Source organism: Asterias rubens, chromosome 21 (genome assembly GCF_902459465.1).
Source record: "Asterias rubens chromosome 21, eAstRub1.3, whole genome shotgun sequence".
NCBI classification, from domain to species: Eukaryota; Metazoa; Echinodermata; class Asteroidea; order Forcipulatida; family Asteriidae; genus Asterias; species Asterias rubens.
In genome coordinates, this window is record NC_047082.1 from 1,541,301 (window position 1) to 1,562,276 (window position 20,976).

At 38.5% G+C, this 20,976-nt stretch overlaps 1 protein-coding gene across 1 annotated transcript; it reads left to right on the top strand.

Annotated features, from left to right (window-relative positions):
* On the top strand, nt 1-20,670 carry LOC117304743 (adhesion G protein-coupled receptor E3-like). Its single transcript, XM_033789345.1, has 24 exons — nt 1-21; nt 411-435; nt 1,641-2,389; nt 4,337-4,516; nt 5,710-5,757; nt 6,644-6,752; nt 7,385-7,522; nt 8,692-8,761; nt 9,691-9,811; nt 10,365-10,456; nt 10,814-10,919; nt 11,623-11,741; nt 12,096-12,204; nt 12,686-12,906; nt 13,325-13,385; nt 13,909-13,994; nt 14,529-14,697; nt 15,801-15,863; nt 17,469-17,577; nt 17,911-18,036; nt 18,756-18,836; nt 19,171-19,265; nt 19,704-19,796; nt 20,358-20,670. The coding sequence occupies exons 1-24, from the start codon at nt 1-3 to the stop codon at nt 20,400-20,402; spliced, it is 3,036 nt and encodes a 1,011-aa protein (XP_033645236.1). The 3' UTR covers nt 20,403-20,670.
* The last annotated feature ends 306 nt before the right edge of the window (nt 20,671-20,976 follow it).

Below are 20,976 nucleotides of genomic sequence, written 5' to 3' on the forward strand. Positions count from 1 at the left end.
ATGCTTCGACTCACGGAGCTGGTAAGTTTGATGATTTCAATTTGATATTTATCTCGCATTTTTCAACTATAATCAAAATATAATTGTGACTAACGTCTTGGTCAAAACAAAATTATGCTTTTATCGCTTATCCTATAAATAGACCCTGTCCAAATTTAAATTTGAGGTTTTATTTGTTAATCGTTTGATTTGTATTGTCAACTGAGTTTACGTTTGATTGGTATATCGAATGCAGCAAGGTATATGCTTTTTATATCCTGTTTTTGTATATCTTTTTAGATCTTTACTCGCTGTTTTCGGGTTGTTTGACTAAAATCGATGACTCGGTCAAACATTTTGGTGTACAGGGAACTGGATTTGTCATAGTCTATAATTAATATGATCTCATTATGTTTTTATATCATACACAGGTATTTCTTTTGGCCACGATCAAATGTAAGTTATTATTGCCTAATTTCATTTTTTCCATATTATTCGAAATATTGTCTGATTTTTTAAAAACGAAATGTTATTGCAATTGGCAATAATACTTGGTCGCATAAAGCCCGGTTTAGACGTCACGCAAAAACAAGGCGCATTTCTTACCTTATACCTTATTGGGAAAACGGCGCGTTCATTTGTTTGTTTGTTTGTTTGTTTGTTTGTTTGTTTGTTTGTTTGTTTGTTTGTTTGTTTGTTTGTTCGTTCGTTCGTTCGTTCGTTCGTTCGTTCGTTCGTTCGTTCGTTCGTTCGTTCGTTCGTTCGTTCGTTCGTTCGTTCGTTCGTTCGTTCGTTCGTTCGTTCGTTCGTTCGTTCGTTCGTTCGTTCGTTCGTTCGTTCGTTCGTTCGTTCGTTCGTTCGTTCGTTCGTTCGTTCGTTCGTTCGTTCGTTCGTTCGTTCGTTCGTTCGTTCGTTCGTTCGTTCGTTCGTTCGTTCGTTCGTTCGTTCGTTCGTTCGCTCGCTCGCTCGCTCGCTCGCTCGCTCGCTCGTTCGTTCGTTCGTTCGTTCGTTCGTTCGTTCGTTCGTTCGTTCGTTCGTTCGTTCGTTCGTTCGTTCGTTCGTTCGTTCGTTCGTTCGTTCGTTCGTTCGTTTGTTTGTTTGTTTGTTTGTTTCCAAGTATCACAATATATAATCTTAAAACATACAGGCACTTTCACTTCTGCATAAGTCTTGCATTGGGTAAATTGGGGGTGGGGGAACCAAAATTCGTTTCTCATGCATTTTCTCGCGAAGAAGAATGAACCGGAAAAATCCAGCGACTCGTCTACGGCGCGGCATGGCTGTTGGCTGAAACGACAACATTAAGTATCAGAGGATTGGACTTTTGGGATTCCGGCCAGCGTGTTTACGGTCATAACCATGGTACTGCAGACTTTGATGTAGCTGTTTTGCAATATAACTCAATTCCTGTGCCCAATTTCATAGAGCTGCTCAAGAACAAAAAAAATAGTTTAGCACAACAAAAATAATGCTTACCAGAATGAGGTTACCAGCCAAAATAACATTTCACATGTACGATCGGTGAGTGGTATCCTGCTCTTTTCTGCTAAGAAATCTGCTGAAAAGCAGCTCTATGAAATTGGGCCCTGTTACTTGTTATGCTGAATATAAACACGTTCACTGTCATTGAGTGTTGCAATTTCTGTTCGAACCACTTTTAGGTAATGTGACTGCCACAACCGAATCAATTATCCCAACCTACCACAACCCAACTTCAACTACCAGCCCAACTTCAACTAAACAATTAACCACTATCAACCTAAATGCAACCACTACCGACACAAATGCAACTACTGCCTACCCAAATGCAACCACTATCAACCCAAATGCAACTGACCAGTTAACCACTATCAACCCAAATGCAACTACTGCCTACCCAAATGCAACTACTATCAACCCAAATGCAACTACTGCCAACCCAAATGCAACTACTGCCAACCCAAATGCAACTACTGCCAACCCAAATGCAACTACTGTCAACCCAAATGCAACTGACCAGTTAACCACTATCAACCCAAATGCAACTGACCCGTTAACCACTACCAACCCAACTGATCATCAATCTACAAGTGACCAATCAACGGCCATGTATCAACCTACAACTGACCAATCAACGACAATGTATCAATCTACAACTGACCAATCAACGGCCATGTATCAACCTACAACTGACCAATCAACAACCATGTATCAATCTACAAGTGACCAATCAACGGCCATGTATCAACCTACAACTGACCAATCAACGACCATGTATCAATCTACAACTGACCAATCAACGACCATGTTTCAATTTACAACTGACCAATCAACGACCATGTATCAATCTACACCCCTTGTCGAGTCAACCAACGAAATGACAACAGCAGCTCCACCATATTTCTGCGGGGGACCAGTGGACACTTTTGAGGTATGTTGGATTAGTGTGACGTAGTGGTGACGTGATTAGGTCAAAATAATGTGACATTCTTATCGGATCGACAGACATTTTGGGATTTCCCCCTGCAGTGTTGTCCTATGATAAAAATTTTAAACGTGTCCCCTGTACAAACATAAGGGCAAACACTAACAATGTTACTTTTGTATAATTTGGTTTGCGGTAACACCATGTGTGTATCTACTTACCAGGTAGAGTTGTTCTTAGGGAACTGTCTTGCTTTATTCTACTGCCGCGGAGTAGATAAATGGAGGTTCGGGAGACTTCTCAGTTCTGTTACTTTTCTTTTGTGTTTCATTTATAACAAAACCTGCCCACAAAGTTACTCTCGTACGTACAAATATTTTATTGGGTCTGTTGCCATGCATTAGAGAAATGCAAAGTTCAAACCATGGCAACTGATCCCTACAGGCTGAGGAAGATGTGCAAACAAAAGAAAGGGCATTAAAAAAAACCTCTCAACTCGAAACTATATAAAACTGGTCATCTGTGACCGAAACAAAACACAACAGAAAGGCCCCCTTCTCTCATCTTTAAACGTGACCAATAGTCCACCTGTCCTATCTAGTGCTTACTCAGTCAATCATGTTCAGAAGACCTCAATTATTTCCATTCCAATCGCTTGAGTTTGCTGACAAGATGATCATTTTCCGAGACTCTGTCAGTAAATATTACTAGAATTTCGGTTCGAATTTCAAAAGATACCCAAAGCTTGTTGTTTTTTCACGTACAATTGTCCTTTTCGTTAATGATGTCATGATTATTAATTTAGGTTCAGAAGTGATAAATTAATACAAGGGAAACAGCAACATGAATGCCTCTCGTTAACGGCTATACCAGTAATTTTTGTATAATGATTTGTTTTTCAAGGATGAACAAAATTGTTTTTGAAGGCTTTCACCTCGCACCAATGCTCATAATGATTAATTGCATGCCGAGTCATTAGTTTTTCGACATTATCATGGTGATGAAAGAAAATCACATTAAAGCTAATTAGTTTCACCGTACAAGTGAATGGTAAAGGAGGAACTCACTATGAACACAAACAATTATTGTCCATCCTATAAAAAATAATCGCTACAAAATTAACGAGAGGCACTTCATCCATGCAAGTATTATAAATAATTCACATGAGATATTCGATGATAAAAATAAAAGAAATGAAAACTAACGAAAAGGGAGATAAAAAAATACATTATAAGTAACAATATTTGGAAATTGCACTTTGAAACACGTTCTTAATTACTGAAAGAGTCTTGAAAACTAGACATTATTCATTGCAGCAAACTCGAGCGACGGGGATTAAAAAAAATAAAAATAAATAGACCTTTCCCAAACTTTCCATTTCATGGGAGTGAAATTTGTGAAACTGTTTACTAAAAGAAGGGGTTGCCTTCATGAAAATACTCTATATCTAACTAATTAATGATAACATGTTAAGCTTTTGATAAAGCCAAAAACAGTTAGTTATTGGCTGGATGTTTGATTGGCTGTGAGATTTTTACCAAAGGTGTCCAGTGCCTTTAAAGCCATTGGACACTTTCGGTAAACAGTATTGTCTAAAGGCCCACACTTTATCTATCACAACTTTTATATAAAATAACAAACCTGTAAAAATTTAGGCTCAATCGGTCATCGGAGTCGGGAGAAAATAATGGGAAAACCCATCCTTGTTTCTGCACGTTTCGACATAATGTTCAAAATAAATCCGTAATTCTCGTTAGCGAGAATTGATAATTTAATGTTTTAATGTTTTCTCGAAAAGTAAAGCATTTCATGGAATAATATTTCAAGAGAAGTCTTTCACCATTACCTTCTGTAAACCCTGTAAGTTATTTGTAAATCTGTGAACTTTTATTATTTTGTTCTGTTCCGAAAGTGTATAATGGCTTTAAAGCTGCACAATATTCTATTTAACAGGACGCCATCAAATGCAGCAGCAGCAGTAACGTCAGCAGGAATAACAGCATTGGTGTGGACGAGGCTCCTGGGAAGCTAACAGCTGACCAGAAAGTCGCTCTAGAAGACTTCCTTACGAGCATTGCGTCTCTACCTACGAATACACGGCTGTCAAAGAGCGAGACAGATAGCGTCGCTACGGTAGGTCGGGGATTGGGGGGGGGGGGGGGGGGGGCTGGGGATGGCTATAACAATGACAAAATGTATAAGGCCGTAGTAATGTTCCTGTGTGTGTTTTATCCACACTCCGAAATCTCTCGGGTCAGAATTGACTTGGTACGGTCCCAGTTGAGGGGGCCTGACCCACGATGGGTTTTCAACTGACGGAAAGTGGGGTTTTCATCCCGGATTATGTCTAATTTTAACCCTTTTGTGTCATTTTGACCCTGATCCCGGTCTTACCGATCCAAAATGGGTCAAGCCCTAACGGGACCCAGTCAGACCTTTTGATCCAGAAAGGGCTCGCTTGTTATTCCCAAACAGAACGAAAAATAATTGGGCCAATTCACCTCAAAAGTGCGCCCTCTTGGGGCCGATACAACTTTCTCATTTGCATATTAAAGTTTGTATCGGTGACCTTCGACCTGTCACTTCTCCGTTTGGCTTTCGACAGAGAGACCCAGAGTAGCAGTTTGGCTGTAAATTCTCTCTATTAAATTTGTGGGGAGCATGGCTCTTACCATGCTCCAAGGTTTCTCATCTGGGCGGGATGATGTTAGAGCCCCACCCAGTGACTTAAGTGAGTACGTTTTGGGTTTTATACCAAGTCATTCTGCCAACAGGGGGGCAGAAGAAAAGTCATTCAGATTTCAGCACCCGCCACACACACATGACACATGGCAGATGGTGTTAAAATGAAGTAGACTGACTGTGAGAATGGGTTGAACTTGAGATGAGATAGTACGTATAGTAGGAATCCAAGTAGTATAGTGAGTCTCTGGATAACTTTCCGTATGGCGCCACCACCTTTTCACTCATTTTTACAAAAAGGGACATCTCATTGAGGTAAATTAAATACTATATTATTTCATATCGAATGAAAAAGTGGTGGCGCCATACGTAAACTTGACAATATGTTTTTTGAAGCAGAAAAAGACCATCGATATTAAAATTTACAAAAGGGGCCACACTATGCACATATGCCTCTCCTCTACCCCCCCCCCCTCTAGTCTATCTAGTATTAGTACCATTTCTACCTCCATGATTATACGATGCGTTACACCAACTGATTTTTCTATGAATCAGTACACTTTTAAAAGACTCCAAAAACCTTTAGATGGTATTAATACTAAATAGACAACAAGTCCAATTCCTTGACATTTTTATTTTTGCAGAATGTTCTGTTCGCGTTTTCAAAGCTAACGGAACCTGAACAGACTTTGGTAAGATGACTGGATGACACTTTTGATTTGTTCCTTTTCTTTCTATGTAAATGATTTCTATTGAAAATAAAATATTAAACATTAAAATCTCTGCTTGCATTTAAAGCCATTATACACTTTCGGAACAGACAAAAAAAGTTCACAGATTTACAAATAACTTACAGGGTTTACAGAAGGCAATGGTAAAAGACTTCTCTTGAAATATTATTACATGAAATGCTTTACTTTTTGAGAAAACATTGAATTATCAATTCACGACATCAGAAAGGCCATTTTAATTTTGCAAAGGGCACTTCCATTGGAAAATCTTAAAGTCAATGGGAAATTTGTAAGGGGCACCAAAGCCAAGACCAATGGCAATGAAGGCCCATGTAATTCAAGGCCTGGTCATAATTATGCCTGTGAATTTCTCACAGGACTCTGGGGAAATCAATGAACAAACAGTGCTTTCCACATAATGGCATTTGTGTAAAACTAAGGCCAAGTAAAAAAACAAACATGTTTCACGTCCCCGCCCGCTTCCTTTTTACAGGCCGCCTCCTTTTTTATTTTATTTTTTATTTTATTTTGTTATGCACATTATTATTATTTTTTTTTAAATAGGGTTATTTTAAATGATCTCAGCAAAAACAATCTGAATGTCTTGTCTGAATGCCTCGACTAAATTGTTTCATTTATGTTTTGTGTATTTCAGCAGTAGAAAAAACAATGGATATTTGACATTTTAACAAAGAATGGCGGCCATCTTGAAATAAAAAATAAAAAATAAAAAGCCCCTCTTCCTCCTTTTTTTGAAAAACCCGGACGTGAAACATGTTTTGTTTTTTCTCGGCCTAATGTGCATTATCTCTTATGCAAATCAAGTTATTGTTGTTTCTGTCAACAGTCAACTGAAAATGAGATGGATGTAGTGTCTGACACAGAAGATGCGATGAAGGTTTTGGCTGGAACTTTAGCGCCTGGCAACTGCACAACGCTCACAAAACAACAAAACAGTAAGTATAATTAGACCAGAACAGAAAGGCGAGGCAGATTGATTTTGAAAGAAGGGCAGGACAATGTCAGTGATCGCAAGAAATTTTGACTTGCAATGGTTAGTAGAAAAGTGCAAGTCGTTTCTCTGCTCAATTTTTCAACAGCATTATTGTGTCAAAAGGAGAACACAGTAAATGAGCACTGCCCAATGGAATGCGTTTATGGGTGGACAGGTTGTCATAGTGTGGTGTCTCGCATGCCTTCCACCTCGGAGACCTTGGTTTCTTGAGAACACCGCAATTGGATTTTCAGTCCCTACCTCAATCCTTGAAATAATTCTGAGTATGTATGAATCATACCTCAGATTCAAACGTTTTTGGCTAAACAAATTATCCAAACCATACAACCTCAAACGGAATCCTGTCTTAAACTATTTTCTCCAAAGCTGCATTGCTTCTCAGCAAATAAGATTTTATGGTCATAAATTGTTGGCATATTTACCAATCTATGGCCCCTACCTGTTAACAGTGAGTGGAATGGCCCCTACCTGTTAACAGTGAATGGAATGGAACAGATTTCTTCCATAACGATTGCTCATGCTTGTACTTTTGATATTTATTTCAACGAAAATTTGTATACATTGCCACCAAAGGTGCTGACTTATGCAGCTACCAGACTGTAGACGATCTTAAAGCATTTGAATTTGTCCAGGAAGTGGAAACTTCTGCCTCATCATCCCAGGATAGCCTGGATGTTGATTTCAGTGACTTTGACCTACTTCCTGATGATGGTAAGTAATTAATGACGGTGTACTTAAAATACATGCATTGGCTGCCATCAATTAGGTAAATGAAAACGTGCATGTGTGTCTGCGCAACACTCACGCCCAATGTTAGGGCTTTATTGACCATAGAGAGGGCACTGTTTGGGTCTTGTTGCAAGATACGCAAGGGATGTAGGGAACATTACATCGCATGGGAGGCTGGTCCCCAGTCTTTAACCATGGATAAGGACAGGCAGTGGTCTTACAAACCCATTGGTTTTATTCATCCCAACTGTAGATTCATCCCAACTGCAATTGAGTTGAGTTGAGGTTTTTTTTTATATAGCGCTTTTTCACTCCCTACGGGTGTCTCAAAGCTCTTCAAGATATTACCCCTGGTCACTGGGCCTTAATTCACTCCTTAAACCATCTCAGCTCCCTGGGGAGTATGCAGCCTCGTGCAACAAATGTGCTACTCGGCTAAATCAATCACAAGAACCATCTCTGCCCTCACAGGTACCCATTTACCCCTGGGTGGAGAGAAGCAATAATAGTTAAGTGTCTTGCTTAGGGACACAAGTGTCACGACCGGGATTCGAACTCACACTCTGCTGAACAGAATCAGGAGAGCTTGAATTCGGAGCTCTTAACCGCTCGGCCACGACACCCTACCCTTGGGTTGGTCCAACTATAGATGGGGTAACCCGACAGTGTAATCAGTCTGTGGGCCTCTGAAGTAATTTCAGTCATCTGAAAATTCTCTTGACTTAGAACTTGGCTAGTAAGTGATATTTGGAAATCATCATTGATAAAACTTGAGAAAATTAATAAGAATCTATTTCTGCATTTCCATCCACCATCGCGCACCCGCACCTTCTACTCGCAGCCTAGTGTTGCATCAACCCAGGAACACTTTGTGTTTCAGTGGTTGATCCTCTGCACAGAGAAAAGATCTGCGAGTTCCAGCTATAGTAAGGCTGTCCCAATTGTAACACTGAAGTTGGGACCCAACTATAGTTCTCAAGTAGGGACCTTTCTCAAGTTAGGAGGCAACAGTTTGATAAGAAAGACACTTTAAACCACCAGATTGACTCGGTGTCCACAAAACACCACCTTTACGGATCAGGCTTTAGGTTTTAGGCTGAAGAGAATGCACTTCATCTTTTTGATATTTTAATTTTTATTTTACTTGTCAGGGAATTTCACTTTGGTGGTCTTGAGGAAAGAGAATAATCTGAACAGAACAGTTTTCCTGAACAAAACAGAGTAAGTACAACCAAGACCGACATATTTTTTATATCCCACTTATAGCATTACAAAACCGAGGCTGAAAGGTAAAACACGTTTAGTTGGGAAATATTGCTTACTAACTTTCTGCTTAGCAGATTTGAGCAGGATACCAGTTACAAATGGTGCTAGATGGTAATTTGGCTGGTTACCTTATTTTGGTATGCATAATTTTGTTATGCTTAGCTATGTGTGCTAGCAGCTCCATGCAACAGGGGCTTGCTTGGACCTAGCCTGAACATCTGACGTCACGCTTCGAGGCTCGTGAATAAGGCCAGAGACCCGTCTCCAAACCGGCGTGTACTTTCACCTTTGGCCTTCATTCATTTCACATAGAAATACGCAGTCAAATTCTATTGCGGACATGACAGCATTGTACTGTTTGGGCATAGAAAGCTCATGTCACTGCACGTATTGTATCTAATGGAAACACTGGCTCTGAGAGCAGGGACCTGTCTGTCTCCTTGCGGATAAAGACAAGGGCCAAGTCTATACAAGCTTGGACTCATCTATAATGGGTGACTTTTTGCGACACTAGGTGGCAGCAGACTTAACAGGTAAGTCCATTGTTCTTGCAAATGTGAGCATCCTTATTAGAACTACGTCAACAATGGAATAACTCAAATGGAGGCTAGAAGGAGAAATAGTCCCCTTAATGTGAACATTTATGTCATATACATTAACGCCATTGTTTATAGGGAACCAGACAACAAGATGGTGGTATTTTATAACGAAGACCCATTAAAAATGCATCCTATACCAGACACCTCAGCTATGCACATTGGCTGTAGAATAGGGCTTGGGCGTTCCGGACAAATCCATTGCCTGCCGAGATTCGGTCCGGCCCTAAAGCTTCACATTCCATAACGGTTCTTCCAGTCAGATTCTATTTTTTTCTGACTTTGCAGGACAGAAGTTGCTTACAACGAGACGACTCAAGAAGTGAACAGCGCCCTCTTGACCTTCTCGCTCTTTGTTGAAGGCAACAAGACATCGGTGCCCGTTACCTTCCGCCTTCAGCACATTGAAGTAATCATTAACCAATCCTTGAGCATTGTTGATCTTTAACTAGTTAATGTCGGAAATCTTCAAATACTTTTCTCCTTCCAAGAAATTTGTTTTGCATTCCAAAGGTTCCCCCCCCCCCAAAAAAAAAAAATAGACAGGTTTTTGGAGGGTTGTTGTCAGGACCATTTTTCTCAGAGAGCACTGCTGTCACAAAGAAACCATGACCTAACAAAATCACGGCAGCAAAAATTCTGTAGCGACAATTTTTTAAGAAAAATCTTCAGAGTTAAAATTTCTGCAGGGTTCTGTTTCCTCCAACCGACACGCCCCCAATTGATCCCCTCCCATGAAAGCCCAGTGAATGTAAATGATGGTGGTGTTGATATACCTTGCCTGGAGAATTTACAGTCCTGAATCTAGCTTGAAAAAAAAACCTCAAATATTCTCAACAAAATTTCAAATGTAAACTGTCTTCGCCTATTCTGCGGCTTGTGCCTGTATTTACCAATTAATTTTGTGTATTGACAAAAACGAGCTGTCAGTCAAATTGCCCGATTTGTAATTTTCTTGTTAGGATACTGGCACAGAAATACGTACCATTGATGATACAGCATTTTATGAGGTCAGAACACCCATATGCACATTTTGGAACGAGATTAACGAAACGTAAGTTTAAATTTATTTGTGGCCATTACAACCTCATAGCTGCTTTTAGCAAATACCGTAGGTAAGCACAACAAAATGTTGCTTACCAGAACTATTATTATCTGGCAATGAAACCAAGGATGTCTCATAAGTGAACTTAATAGTCACTGGAGCTCACAACGTGAGAAAACCTGTAAATGCTATCAAAAACGCATAGCTAGTCTTAAGTTACTCGTCCTAAGTCAAGATAAGACTAGTCCTAACTCTTTGTGAAATCCACCCCTGGGTTCTTTCACGTACACTATGAAATTGCAGAACAAAGTCTGCTCTCCTTTAAATGAGAATGTTTTGATTTGCTGTTTTGTTTTTATTTTTAAGATGGTCATCTTGGGGATGCAAGACGGTATTCTCGACAACAAATTTCTCGAAATGCGACTGCAATCATTCAACAAACTTTGGGATTCTTATGGACATTAGTTATAAGGTAAAAGGTCAAGAGATGACTCGTTCAAAACTGTATCTTTATCACAACATCGCCAAGCACTAATAAAAAAGAAGGTTAAATTGTGTATACCTCTTCTATTTTGTTTGTGAGGGTCATAGATTGGTAAATGCACCAAAAAATAATGACAATAACTTGCTTGGTAAGAAGCACTGCAGCTGTTGATTGTACAAACTATTTTGAGAAAATTGGTGTGATGTTTCCATGAGGATGCTTTGGCAAATATATAATTCAGATTCAGATTCAGAACTAATTAAATTTCCAAAATTTTCCTCCATGCAAAACCCCCAAAACTAAACAAAAACAACAAAATAAACAAAATCAACAGATGTGGATGAAAATGACACCTGAGTCTGAATCAGCATAGTGCAGTTGAGGTTAAAAAGTGATGTAAAAGGCACAGCTGGTCATCCGCCTCACCGAGGGAAATTAATGTTTTAAGAAATTATGAAAGCATCTTGGATTTTTTGCAACCATAAATTTATTTAAGAGTATTGTCATCTCATATGACCACTCTGCTAAATAATTTTTAATTAAGGATTGGCGTAATTTTTGTTTGACCGGAACAATGTTAAGTTGTTCTTTTGTGAGAAATGTCGTCGATCATACTTAGCGAGGACCGCCCCCACAGATAGAGCTTTCCACATGCTAACCATAACGTTTGTGTTTTTAATATTCACTGTAGGAAACTAAGATTCTACCAGAAATCACAGTCTTGGGACCTCTTGACTGGCTTTCTTATATTGGCGTTGGGGTGTCGATATTAGCACTGGTCCTCCAACTCACTATTTACATCTATTTATGGTAAGCAAGTTTTTGTCTCATTTTAAAAGCAGGGTATAATATGGGTAACTGTTGACGACCAGTATCCAAACTTCATGTAACCTTAAGTAACAATGTCTTGAAAATGTTGGCTCAACTGATCATCCAGGTTGCAAGAAAATAACGAAGAAAAACAATTGTTAATTTTTTTTCAATTCTATGAGTTCTCAGGTATAACTTATTTGTAAGAAAAATGACATAAATGTTCTCGAACATGTCTTTGTGCTCGCATATAAAACAAGTTAAATTCATGTTAAACTATGCAAGCAATTTTTTTTTTTCTCATTTTGAATAGTTATTAATTGTTTCTTATTAATTTATTTTTCTCTCTATCAGGACGATGTTGCAGTTTGATCGTATTTTCATTCATACTAACCTAGTTGTAGCTCTCTTGGTGGCTCTTATCTTATTTGTTGGCGGTGTTGATCTTGGAAATGGAAACCCGGTCAGTAGACTGTTCAATTATTCCTGCAAAGTATACCTTTATCATGACGCTGCCATTGTGCCTTTTTCATCTGTATTCAAATCATTGTGCACCAAATCGATTTCTTTCTCAAGTTCGAACGACTTCTTTGCGTAGAGTAGAAGCCAGTGACACAGCAAACTTCTTAGTCTGTTGGGCTGGCAAATGTTCAAAAACGTACACCGCCCAAGTTTTACTGTTTTAAAACTGTTTTACTGTCCACCTGACCTTATAATGCAAGCAGTGTTGTAGCCATGGTGGTCGAAATACTCTGAGCAAAATACACTGTGCTGCCCAGCACAGATTTCCCCACGATTGCACTTCAGCAATGATGGCCCCATACCCAAACATGAATAATTTTGTTGAAGGGCTTGCCCTTGGTGGACTAAATTGCATTAAGCGCCCAAACACTACAATTGTTCTAGCTACAACACTGAATGTGTTTATATCTGCTTTCTGATAGGTTGTCTGCAAGATCATCGCCCTGTTTCTGCATTACTTCTACCTATCGGTCTTTGGTTGGATGTTGGTAGAGGGGGTGCATCTCTACATGAAGGTGGTCAAAGTCTACGGCAGTGAGAACATTAAGATGTACCGCTACATTCTCATCGGCTGGGTCGCTCCGGCCGTAATATGCGCCATATCTTTTGGTGCAAACAACGAAGGATATGGATCAAAGACAGCGTAAATAATAAGAACAAATTATTTCCAATCATCTACCATAATATTTAGGAAGTAACTGTTATACACATATTGAATGGCAATGAGGTTACTAGGGTACTTCTATTCCCCCAAGGGACTTTGAGTGACCAGAAGAGGAACCTATTTCTCGAGGCTGAAGGCTCTGAAAAGAGCCGGTGTGGTCTCGACGTTTTGAACAATATACTTTGCTCAACTCCTGAAGACCAGCTCTTTTCGGAGCCAACATCCCACTAAAGAGACCTATTTTACTATTTATTTATAGTTTTGTCCTTGTCATTCACACCATGCAAAGCTTCAGACAATACTTACCATAATATTGTTTTTTTAATCTTAGGAGTGTTGCAATGCCAAATATTCATTCATTTTTTTGAATCATAGAATATGTATTTATTTCTTGCAGTTGTTGGCTTGTGGGGGACAGTGTCTTTTCATTTATAGTACCAGTCATAGCAGTTGTAATGGTAAGTAAAAACAAAACCAGACCATAATTGCTTCATAAAAAGTTGGGAAGGGTAGTGCATTTTGCTCTACCAGCCAGGGTCTTAGTGGACGATACCCATGCTTGCAGGCTGTGAAGGATGTAACCCCGTTTCAGCCCCAGGAGTAGGTGACAATGTGCCCCTAGTGGCAGTTGATTTAAATCGATAGCCCAAATCAGTTAAGTGTAGCGCTCACTTTGAAGTAGCCTTCTGGATCTTGTGAGGTAAGGCGATTTCTCATAAAACTTTTCATAAAAATAATGAATTGTAAATTGGGGTGTGTCGATGGGTCAACACAATTTCGAAAAAAATATCTGAATTTTTATTGAACATTGATCATTCTAAATAGCCCCTAAAAAGCAGCTTCTGACTTGAGACAAACATAATTTTTTCTCGAAAGAGTTAATTCTTTTTCGCCTTTAAGACTCCTTCATCAATCCAAGTATTAAAAAAAATTGCATAATCGTATTTTGACCATGTACTTTATTTTTGTGATTTCTCGTAGTTCAACATGATTGTTTTTACGATGGTGATCCGGATCATTATGAAATCAGCTCGGTTACATCAAGAGAAAAACTATGACCACATCAAGTGAGTAAAATAATGTCAAGGTGTGGTTGGGGAGGGTGATGTCGAACTTCCCGGATTGTTAGATCGTCCTTCTCAACAAGCTAAATATTCAGTCACATACAGGGCCCAATTTCATAAAGCCTGTAAGCACAAAAACTTGCTAAGCACAGATAAAATGTTGCTGAGCAGAAACTGTTTACCAGCCAAAAGTCCACAAGGTTTACATTGTTGTGACTGGTGCCCCACCTATTTTCTGATTAACAGCTTTATGAAATTGGGCCCTGGTCTTTACCAAGTTAAAATTTGCTAACTAGATAAAAAGTATTGCTTGGCAAATTTGGATAAACAAAATGTCAATCAAAGTACATTGCTCTGATGTTGGTGGTCGACCTAAATATTAAAAATTAACCCAGTCAGTTGACCTTAAAACCATAATTACCTAATATTAAGTTTTGCTGAGCAAAATGTTTTGCTTCAGTTACGAGTATGACATAGGTCCCGTGTTTGGTGAGATGTTACGTTTTACTGATTTTCTTTCCTTCATCTTGTCGTAAGATCTGGCGTGAAGGGCGCCCTCGTTCTCATGCCCATCATGGGAATGACGTGGCTCTTTGGACTGCTAAATTTCTATGGCGACGGAGAGGTTTTCGAGTATCTCTTTATCATCTTCAATTCTTTCCAGGGACTCTTCATCTTTCTGATCTATTGCGTATTCAACTCAGAGGTCAGTGAACTTTCAATCCTTCCAAGAGTTACTTGCAGGGCCCAATTTGCATCAAGATGTTTAGCAGAAAATACTGCTTAACAAAAATTGAGTGTAGCACCAGTCACAACAGTGTAAACTTTATGGAATGTTGGCTGGTAATCTTTTTTTTTTAAGCAAGATTTTCCCGTGCTTAGGTGGTTTGTTTGTGCTTGAAGAAGCTATTCATCTCCATATAGGTTTTTAAGGGAAATCTGATGTCCAAAACCAACTGCCCGAAAATGTGGGCAGCCATGAAATGTTTACTCGGTGAGATAAAAAGTTTCCTACAGATAAGATTATAGAGCTCTGAAAATTGTTCACCCTGAACTTCGCTCTTCAGGGGGCACAGCAATTTTGCCCTTGAACTTTGCAAAGGGCACCACAAAGTACATGACACCATGGCACTCGCTGTGGGTGCCTTTGGTTATTTCGAGGCCTGTCGACCTTCGTACCTTGGACCCTGTTCTTTGAACAGAGAAGGAGTCCTTTGTCAGGTTATTTATTACCGTTTTGTTGGAGGGAGACTGTCAGAAAAGTGGTGGGGAGAGTTGTCATTAAATAACAATATTTCTCCTCTGAACTTGTTATCAAAATGTTTTAGTGAGCATTCCCTTTTGACCAATCCCTTTTAACTGAAGAAGTAATCAATATAAAGAAACAGGCCTATGTACTTTATCTTGTTAGGCCAAGTAAAAAAAAACATGTTTTGCGTCCCCGCCCGCTTCCTTTTTACAGGCCGCCTCCTTTTTTATTTTATTTTTTATGCACATTTTTTTATGCACATTTTTTTTTTTTTTTTTTTTTTAAATAGGGTTATTTTAAATGATCTCAGCAAAAACAATCTGAATGTCTTTCCTGAATGCCTCGACTAAATTGTTTCATTTATGTTTTGTGTATTTCAGCAGTAGAAAAAACAATGGATATTTGACATTTTAACAAAGAATGGCGGCCATCTTGAAATAAAAAATAAAAAATAAAAAGCCCCTCTTCCTCCTTTTTTTGAAAAACCCGGACGTGAAACATGTTTTTTTTTTACTCGGCCTTACAAAGAATTGTTACTTTTCTCCGCCCATATTTATTAGGTCAGAGCAGCATTTGTGCGTAAACGAAACAAGCGTCGACAGGTGATGGCACTTGACTCCAGGGTAACGAGATTGTTCTAGTTTAGTAAATTTGGTTTGCAACGATGTGTGTTTGTTTGTGTACTTAATACTTTATGTGACCAGACAAGATTGGTTCTTTATACAAGTATTTTATTCACAAGCACAAAAAGATTTTAAAAAAGGGTTGATGCGTAAGTCTATAAAAGTAACAGAAAAGAAAAAGATTATAAGCAAACATAAGATTATACAATAGAAATGTAGAAAATACAAACATTAAATCAAAATAACCAAAGTAAACCTGAAACATTAAATTCTATGGCAAAGAGCAAATGTCTCAAGCTTAAGAAGATAACTTTTACAATAGAGAAACACATTTATTATTATACCCTTTAGCCAAAGATAAAATAGTTCCTCAGTCCACCTTATTAAATATTCACGAAAACTCTAGAGTCCAGTAAAGAACACTAAGTTTTAACACTGCTATACACAATAGACACTGCTGTCCAGAAAGACAAATACATACTAATGAGCTAGCAACATGGCTGTAACATAAACAATCTAGATAGTGGTTCTTGATGTCAGCCACCTGTGCAGTGATCACATAGCAATTAACTATACTATACCCTCACACACACAGCACAGTATTGATACTGGTCAACACAGAGTTGTGTGATGTAGCTAAACCTATGTCAAAAAACCAAACACACAGCCATGAACCTTGAAAGTTCCTAAGACATTCCACAGCTGGTGTACTTAATTACTTAATCTCTACATCTCTGCAATAAACAACCCATAGCATACAGCACTAGGAATCTCATCTGGGGTCTATGCTAGAACCTTACACAAGAAACTGTAAATCTCTGAAGTTTCATGGAATAGAAACACATAAATCTAATGTACAAAAGAAACAATAACTTAATCATAACTGAAAGACCTGAATGGCAAAAAGAGCAAAATAAGGAATAATAACAATTATCGAAAGTGACTCAATCAAAGTTATCCTAGCAAGAACTTTTCAATGAACTAGGTAAATCAATTAACAAGAAAAACAAATAATGAAATGAAATCCATACAACTCATTTAAACTTCTCTGTGAAATGGACACTAAAAGTATGGACATGGAAGAGTCTAAAACAACAAATAACTATACCCTCCATCTTCAATGAAATGTAAAGTAAATTATAATAAACCAAACTATTTCTTAAGGAAACTTGTAAAAGAACTCTTTCCTTCCTCCATATAGCAAGGTAAATTAATCCAAGGAAACATTATCCTCAACTGTTTCAAATATAAACAGAGTAAAGACAATCCAAAAAGGACAAGTTTGGGCAAAACACTGACAACTCAACTTCTCAATCAGTATGCTCTGATCGTCTTCAGGAATATGAACGTTGAGTCGTCAACCACCGGTTCTTCTCGGAACCAACACTACTCAAAAGAGATTTATACATGGTGCTACAGTAAAACCTCACCTGATTGTACTCCCACCATGCCAAATGTTTGTTTTTTTTGATTCAGAAAATTCTCAAGTTTACTTTCTTCAATCAAAATGAGTAGACATTTTTATAGGTTTACTCCTCTAGAAATGCAATGTTGACAGCATTCATCTTTTTAAACTCTTTTTCAAACTTCTCTTTTCTTACACAGATCTTACCCATGCAGTCAAAGGTGACAGAAACTGAGTTTTTACCAGACCCTAGCATACAAATTGAAGATGATGGTCTCGACCACGAACCTGAAAACGTCCCTGAAGAAGGTGCGAGGAAATCAAATAAAATGTTATTACAATAGAGATATAATATTTAATTGGGCCTGAATTCACAAGTACATGTACAGACATAACAGAAGAGCTAAAGAAAGTTAAAAATTTATCTCCCCCCAAAAAATACTCTTGATATTTTCACGTTAGTGCAAACAAGTTGTATCTTGCGTTATTTTACATGAAAATGCTCTATTTAAAAAGCTTGTCACGTGATGTTACCTTATAAAGGTGCAGTTTTCAAGAATCCGTCAGTTGAAGTGGAACAGCTCTGTGTTTTCGTTCGCAAACGATCACTCAGCTCTCGTTTTTCATGTTTTTGTTGGACAGGCATGCCAATTGCTGACATTTGCTTCAGCTGCAGACTGTCAGGGCACTGGTCCAAAGATTGCCCATTTAACATTGACGCTGGACTCTCTAGAATCAAGCCTAGAGTGAGACAAGCACAGTCTGTCGGTAATATAATAATTTATAATAGTTATGTAATTATACCGCACACATGTCTGTCAATAAAGACACCCAAGGCGCACACAGAGAAAATAAATGGCACATTTAACAGAAAACTTCCATAACTGAGTCACACCCTGGCAAGTGCCCATGTCAGATGCAATTGTGTCCGCCAAGCAATACTGTCGGCTCCGGACACTTTTGCATATTCAATTGTGTCCGGGGCTATGCAAAAACCGTCCGGTGGACATGTACATGAATGTACAAGAATGTGTGCACGTAAGCGAGCATGAATGCACTGAACCTAGGAAAATGCAGCATGAATATTCACATATTTTATGATTGCAGCGAATAACCAACCCAATCAACAGCCGAACATTTCCCATGTCATTCATGAAATGCACTTAGCTTGTAAAAGAAATTGCAAACGTGTTCCGTCGACCAAGGGCGTTTAATTTACTGCAAGGACGGTTGTGCACGGGGCGGACACAACTGCATATGCAAATGTGTCCAGGCGGACACAATTGCATTATGCAGCAGCATCCGGGCGGACACGATTGCATATGCAAAACCGTCCGGCAGACATACATATGCAATAATGTCCTCCGGATAGTATTGCATGGAGGACATTATTGCATGCGAGAACCGTCTCTCAGCCACCGGCTACCTTCATCCTCCCAATGAACCAATAGTTGTTTCCTAATGATTGTTGTTTTCTGGTTTTTTAGATATCGTCGAACTCAGCAGGACAAGCACTCCATCCTGCTGTAGCTCAATGGAACTCCCTGGTACTCCGTCACCTCCACCAGGTAAGGGACTTTCTAATATTTAGCTGTTGTCCTTGGCTGGTAATAAAACTTTGGAATGATGTTGATGGCTCATTCTTCTTGATTGTTGTCACTGTTTTTATAAATTTTAAAACTCAAATGCTCTTTAAATGACAGTGTCTGGCTCCTTTGTCTGTATTACACAGTCATTTTATTGATGTTTCCTTTTCTCATTTGAATGTGTGCATATGTATATTTTTACAGTGTATTTTTTATTTTTTATTTATTGTTTTATAGTTTATTGCATTCGAACAAAATCATATTGGAATTTGCACTGCATAAATTATTATTATTATTATTATTATTACTATTTCAGTGTCGGTGGAACCAAGCGAACCAGATGAACCTGTCGCTACTCCCGAACCGATCGAATCAAATGAACCTGTCGCTAGTCCCGAACCGATCGAACAGGTAAAACCTCTAAAGAGTAACAGTTAGTCTTCCATGTGACTTGTTAAGTCATTATAATTACTTTACAATAGTGTGCAATGATTGTGTACAACTGTGCTGAATTCAGTCTAGGAAATAAACCACAAGGGAAACTGAATGAGTAAATTTATAAATAGTTTGTGTTTGATCAAAGACAAATTGACTGGAGCAGCCGGACTTGAACCAATGACGTCTGGATGAATGCACCACGCTCTACCAACTGGGCTATCCATCCCTATGTTGGCGGTCTCCCTATGGCTCAATTATCTTTGTTCAAACCCAAACAAACTACAGTAACAGAAGAGAGAATGAGTGAGTTCACAAGGCAAAGTGTTGTATTTTGATGAAATTGTTGTTGAAGTGTATCTCTTTGACACAACTTGTAATTTTGTGAATTTTGGTTGTGTTTGTTTTTAATAGGAATGCCTGATAACACCTCCAGTCAGTCCAGTAGAGGCATTAGTGCTAGCTCCATGTCCTGCCCTCAAACCACACAAAAACATCTCTAACAAGGTACACATGAAATTTATTGTTACAAACTGTCGGGAAATAATTGTATAATTTTGTGAAGGGAAACAATTCAAATAAGAGGTTCTCATAATATGTTTATACTTTGTTTTATTAGAGATTTTATTTATTCCATGACACATCAAACAGCGCTCAACTTGAGCTCTTTTGTTGTTCATGGAGGATGGTGATTGTCTGCACTTCTATTGTTGCATCAGAGGGGTTGCTTACTGAAATGGCGTCTACTGAACCGTAGAGTCCGGTTTTCTTGTCTTTGATTACGACAATAACAGAATGAAAAGGAGACAAAAAGAAATTATCAGTTAAAGACGTGAGAGGAAAACCCCAATGGGGAAAAACCCACGCAGTCAGGCAGAGACTAAGAACCAAATCCACGTGCAAGGCACTGGTCTGGGGGTGGGATTGGAACAGGGGGTCCACAGAGGTGAAAGACAGGGAAAGAAACAATTCAGCCCGCGGGTCCCCTGATTTTGTCTTGTATTTTGCCAAAAACTAATGTTAACAATGAGAAATGTCTTTTAATCTGTGTTGTTTTTGTTTCTACAGAGTGTTTTGCCGAAAAATAAAGTTGAGGCGTGGAAATACTGGTGAAGAATCACGTAACCCACACAAGAGCCACTACTACCTAAAATATTATTTGTTTTATTATGGGGTCGCTCAGTTTCATGACAGAATCTGAATGAAAATAAAGTTGTTATGACTGCCAATCCTCCAGAAAAAGTTGTTCACCTTACTTGTTATATATACAGAAATGTTTAGCAATAGACCCCTCTAAAGTGTTTCTTAACAGTTAAAAAAAATTAAATCTTTAAAAATTATGTTAAATACTTTCAGCATTAAAGACACTGGACACGATTGATAAATAACAAAGCTGTGAAAATTTGAGCTTGATTGGTCGTCGAAGTTGCGAGATAATAATGAAAGAAAAAACGCCCTTGTCACATGAATTTGTGTGCCTTCAATGCTTGATTTCGGGACCTCAAATTCTAAATCCGAGGTCTCAAAATCAAATTTGTGGAAAATAACTTCTTTCTTCTGTTTCTCAGAATGTTCTATATACTATCAACCTCTCCCCATTACTCATTACCAAGTGAGGTTTTATGCTAATAATTATTTTGAGTAAATTACGTGTCCACTGCCTTTAAAAGTATTTATATCTTGTAGA

Excerpts from the sequence above, each read along its gene's own strand:
- LOC117304743 (XM_033789345.1), top strand. The coding sequence starts at position 1 with ATGCTTCGACTCACGGAGCTG. Across the intron at positions 13,995-14,528 it reads AAAAACTATGACCACATCAA|ATCTGGCGTGAAGGGCGCCC; the intron begins GTGAGTAAAATA and ends TCTTGTCGTAAG. Across the intron at positions 17,578-17,910 it reads TGAAAACGTCCCTGAAGAAG|GCATGCCAATTGCTGACATT; the intron begins GTGCGAGGAAAT and ends TTTGTTGGACAG.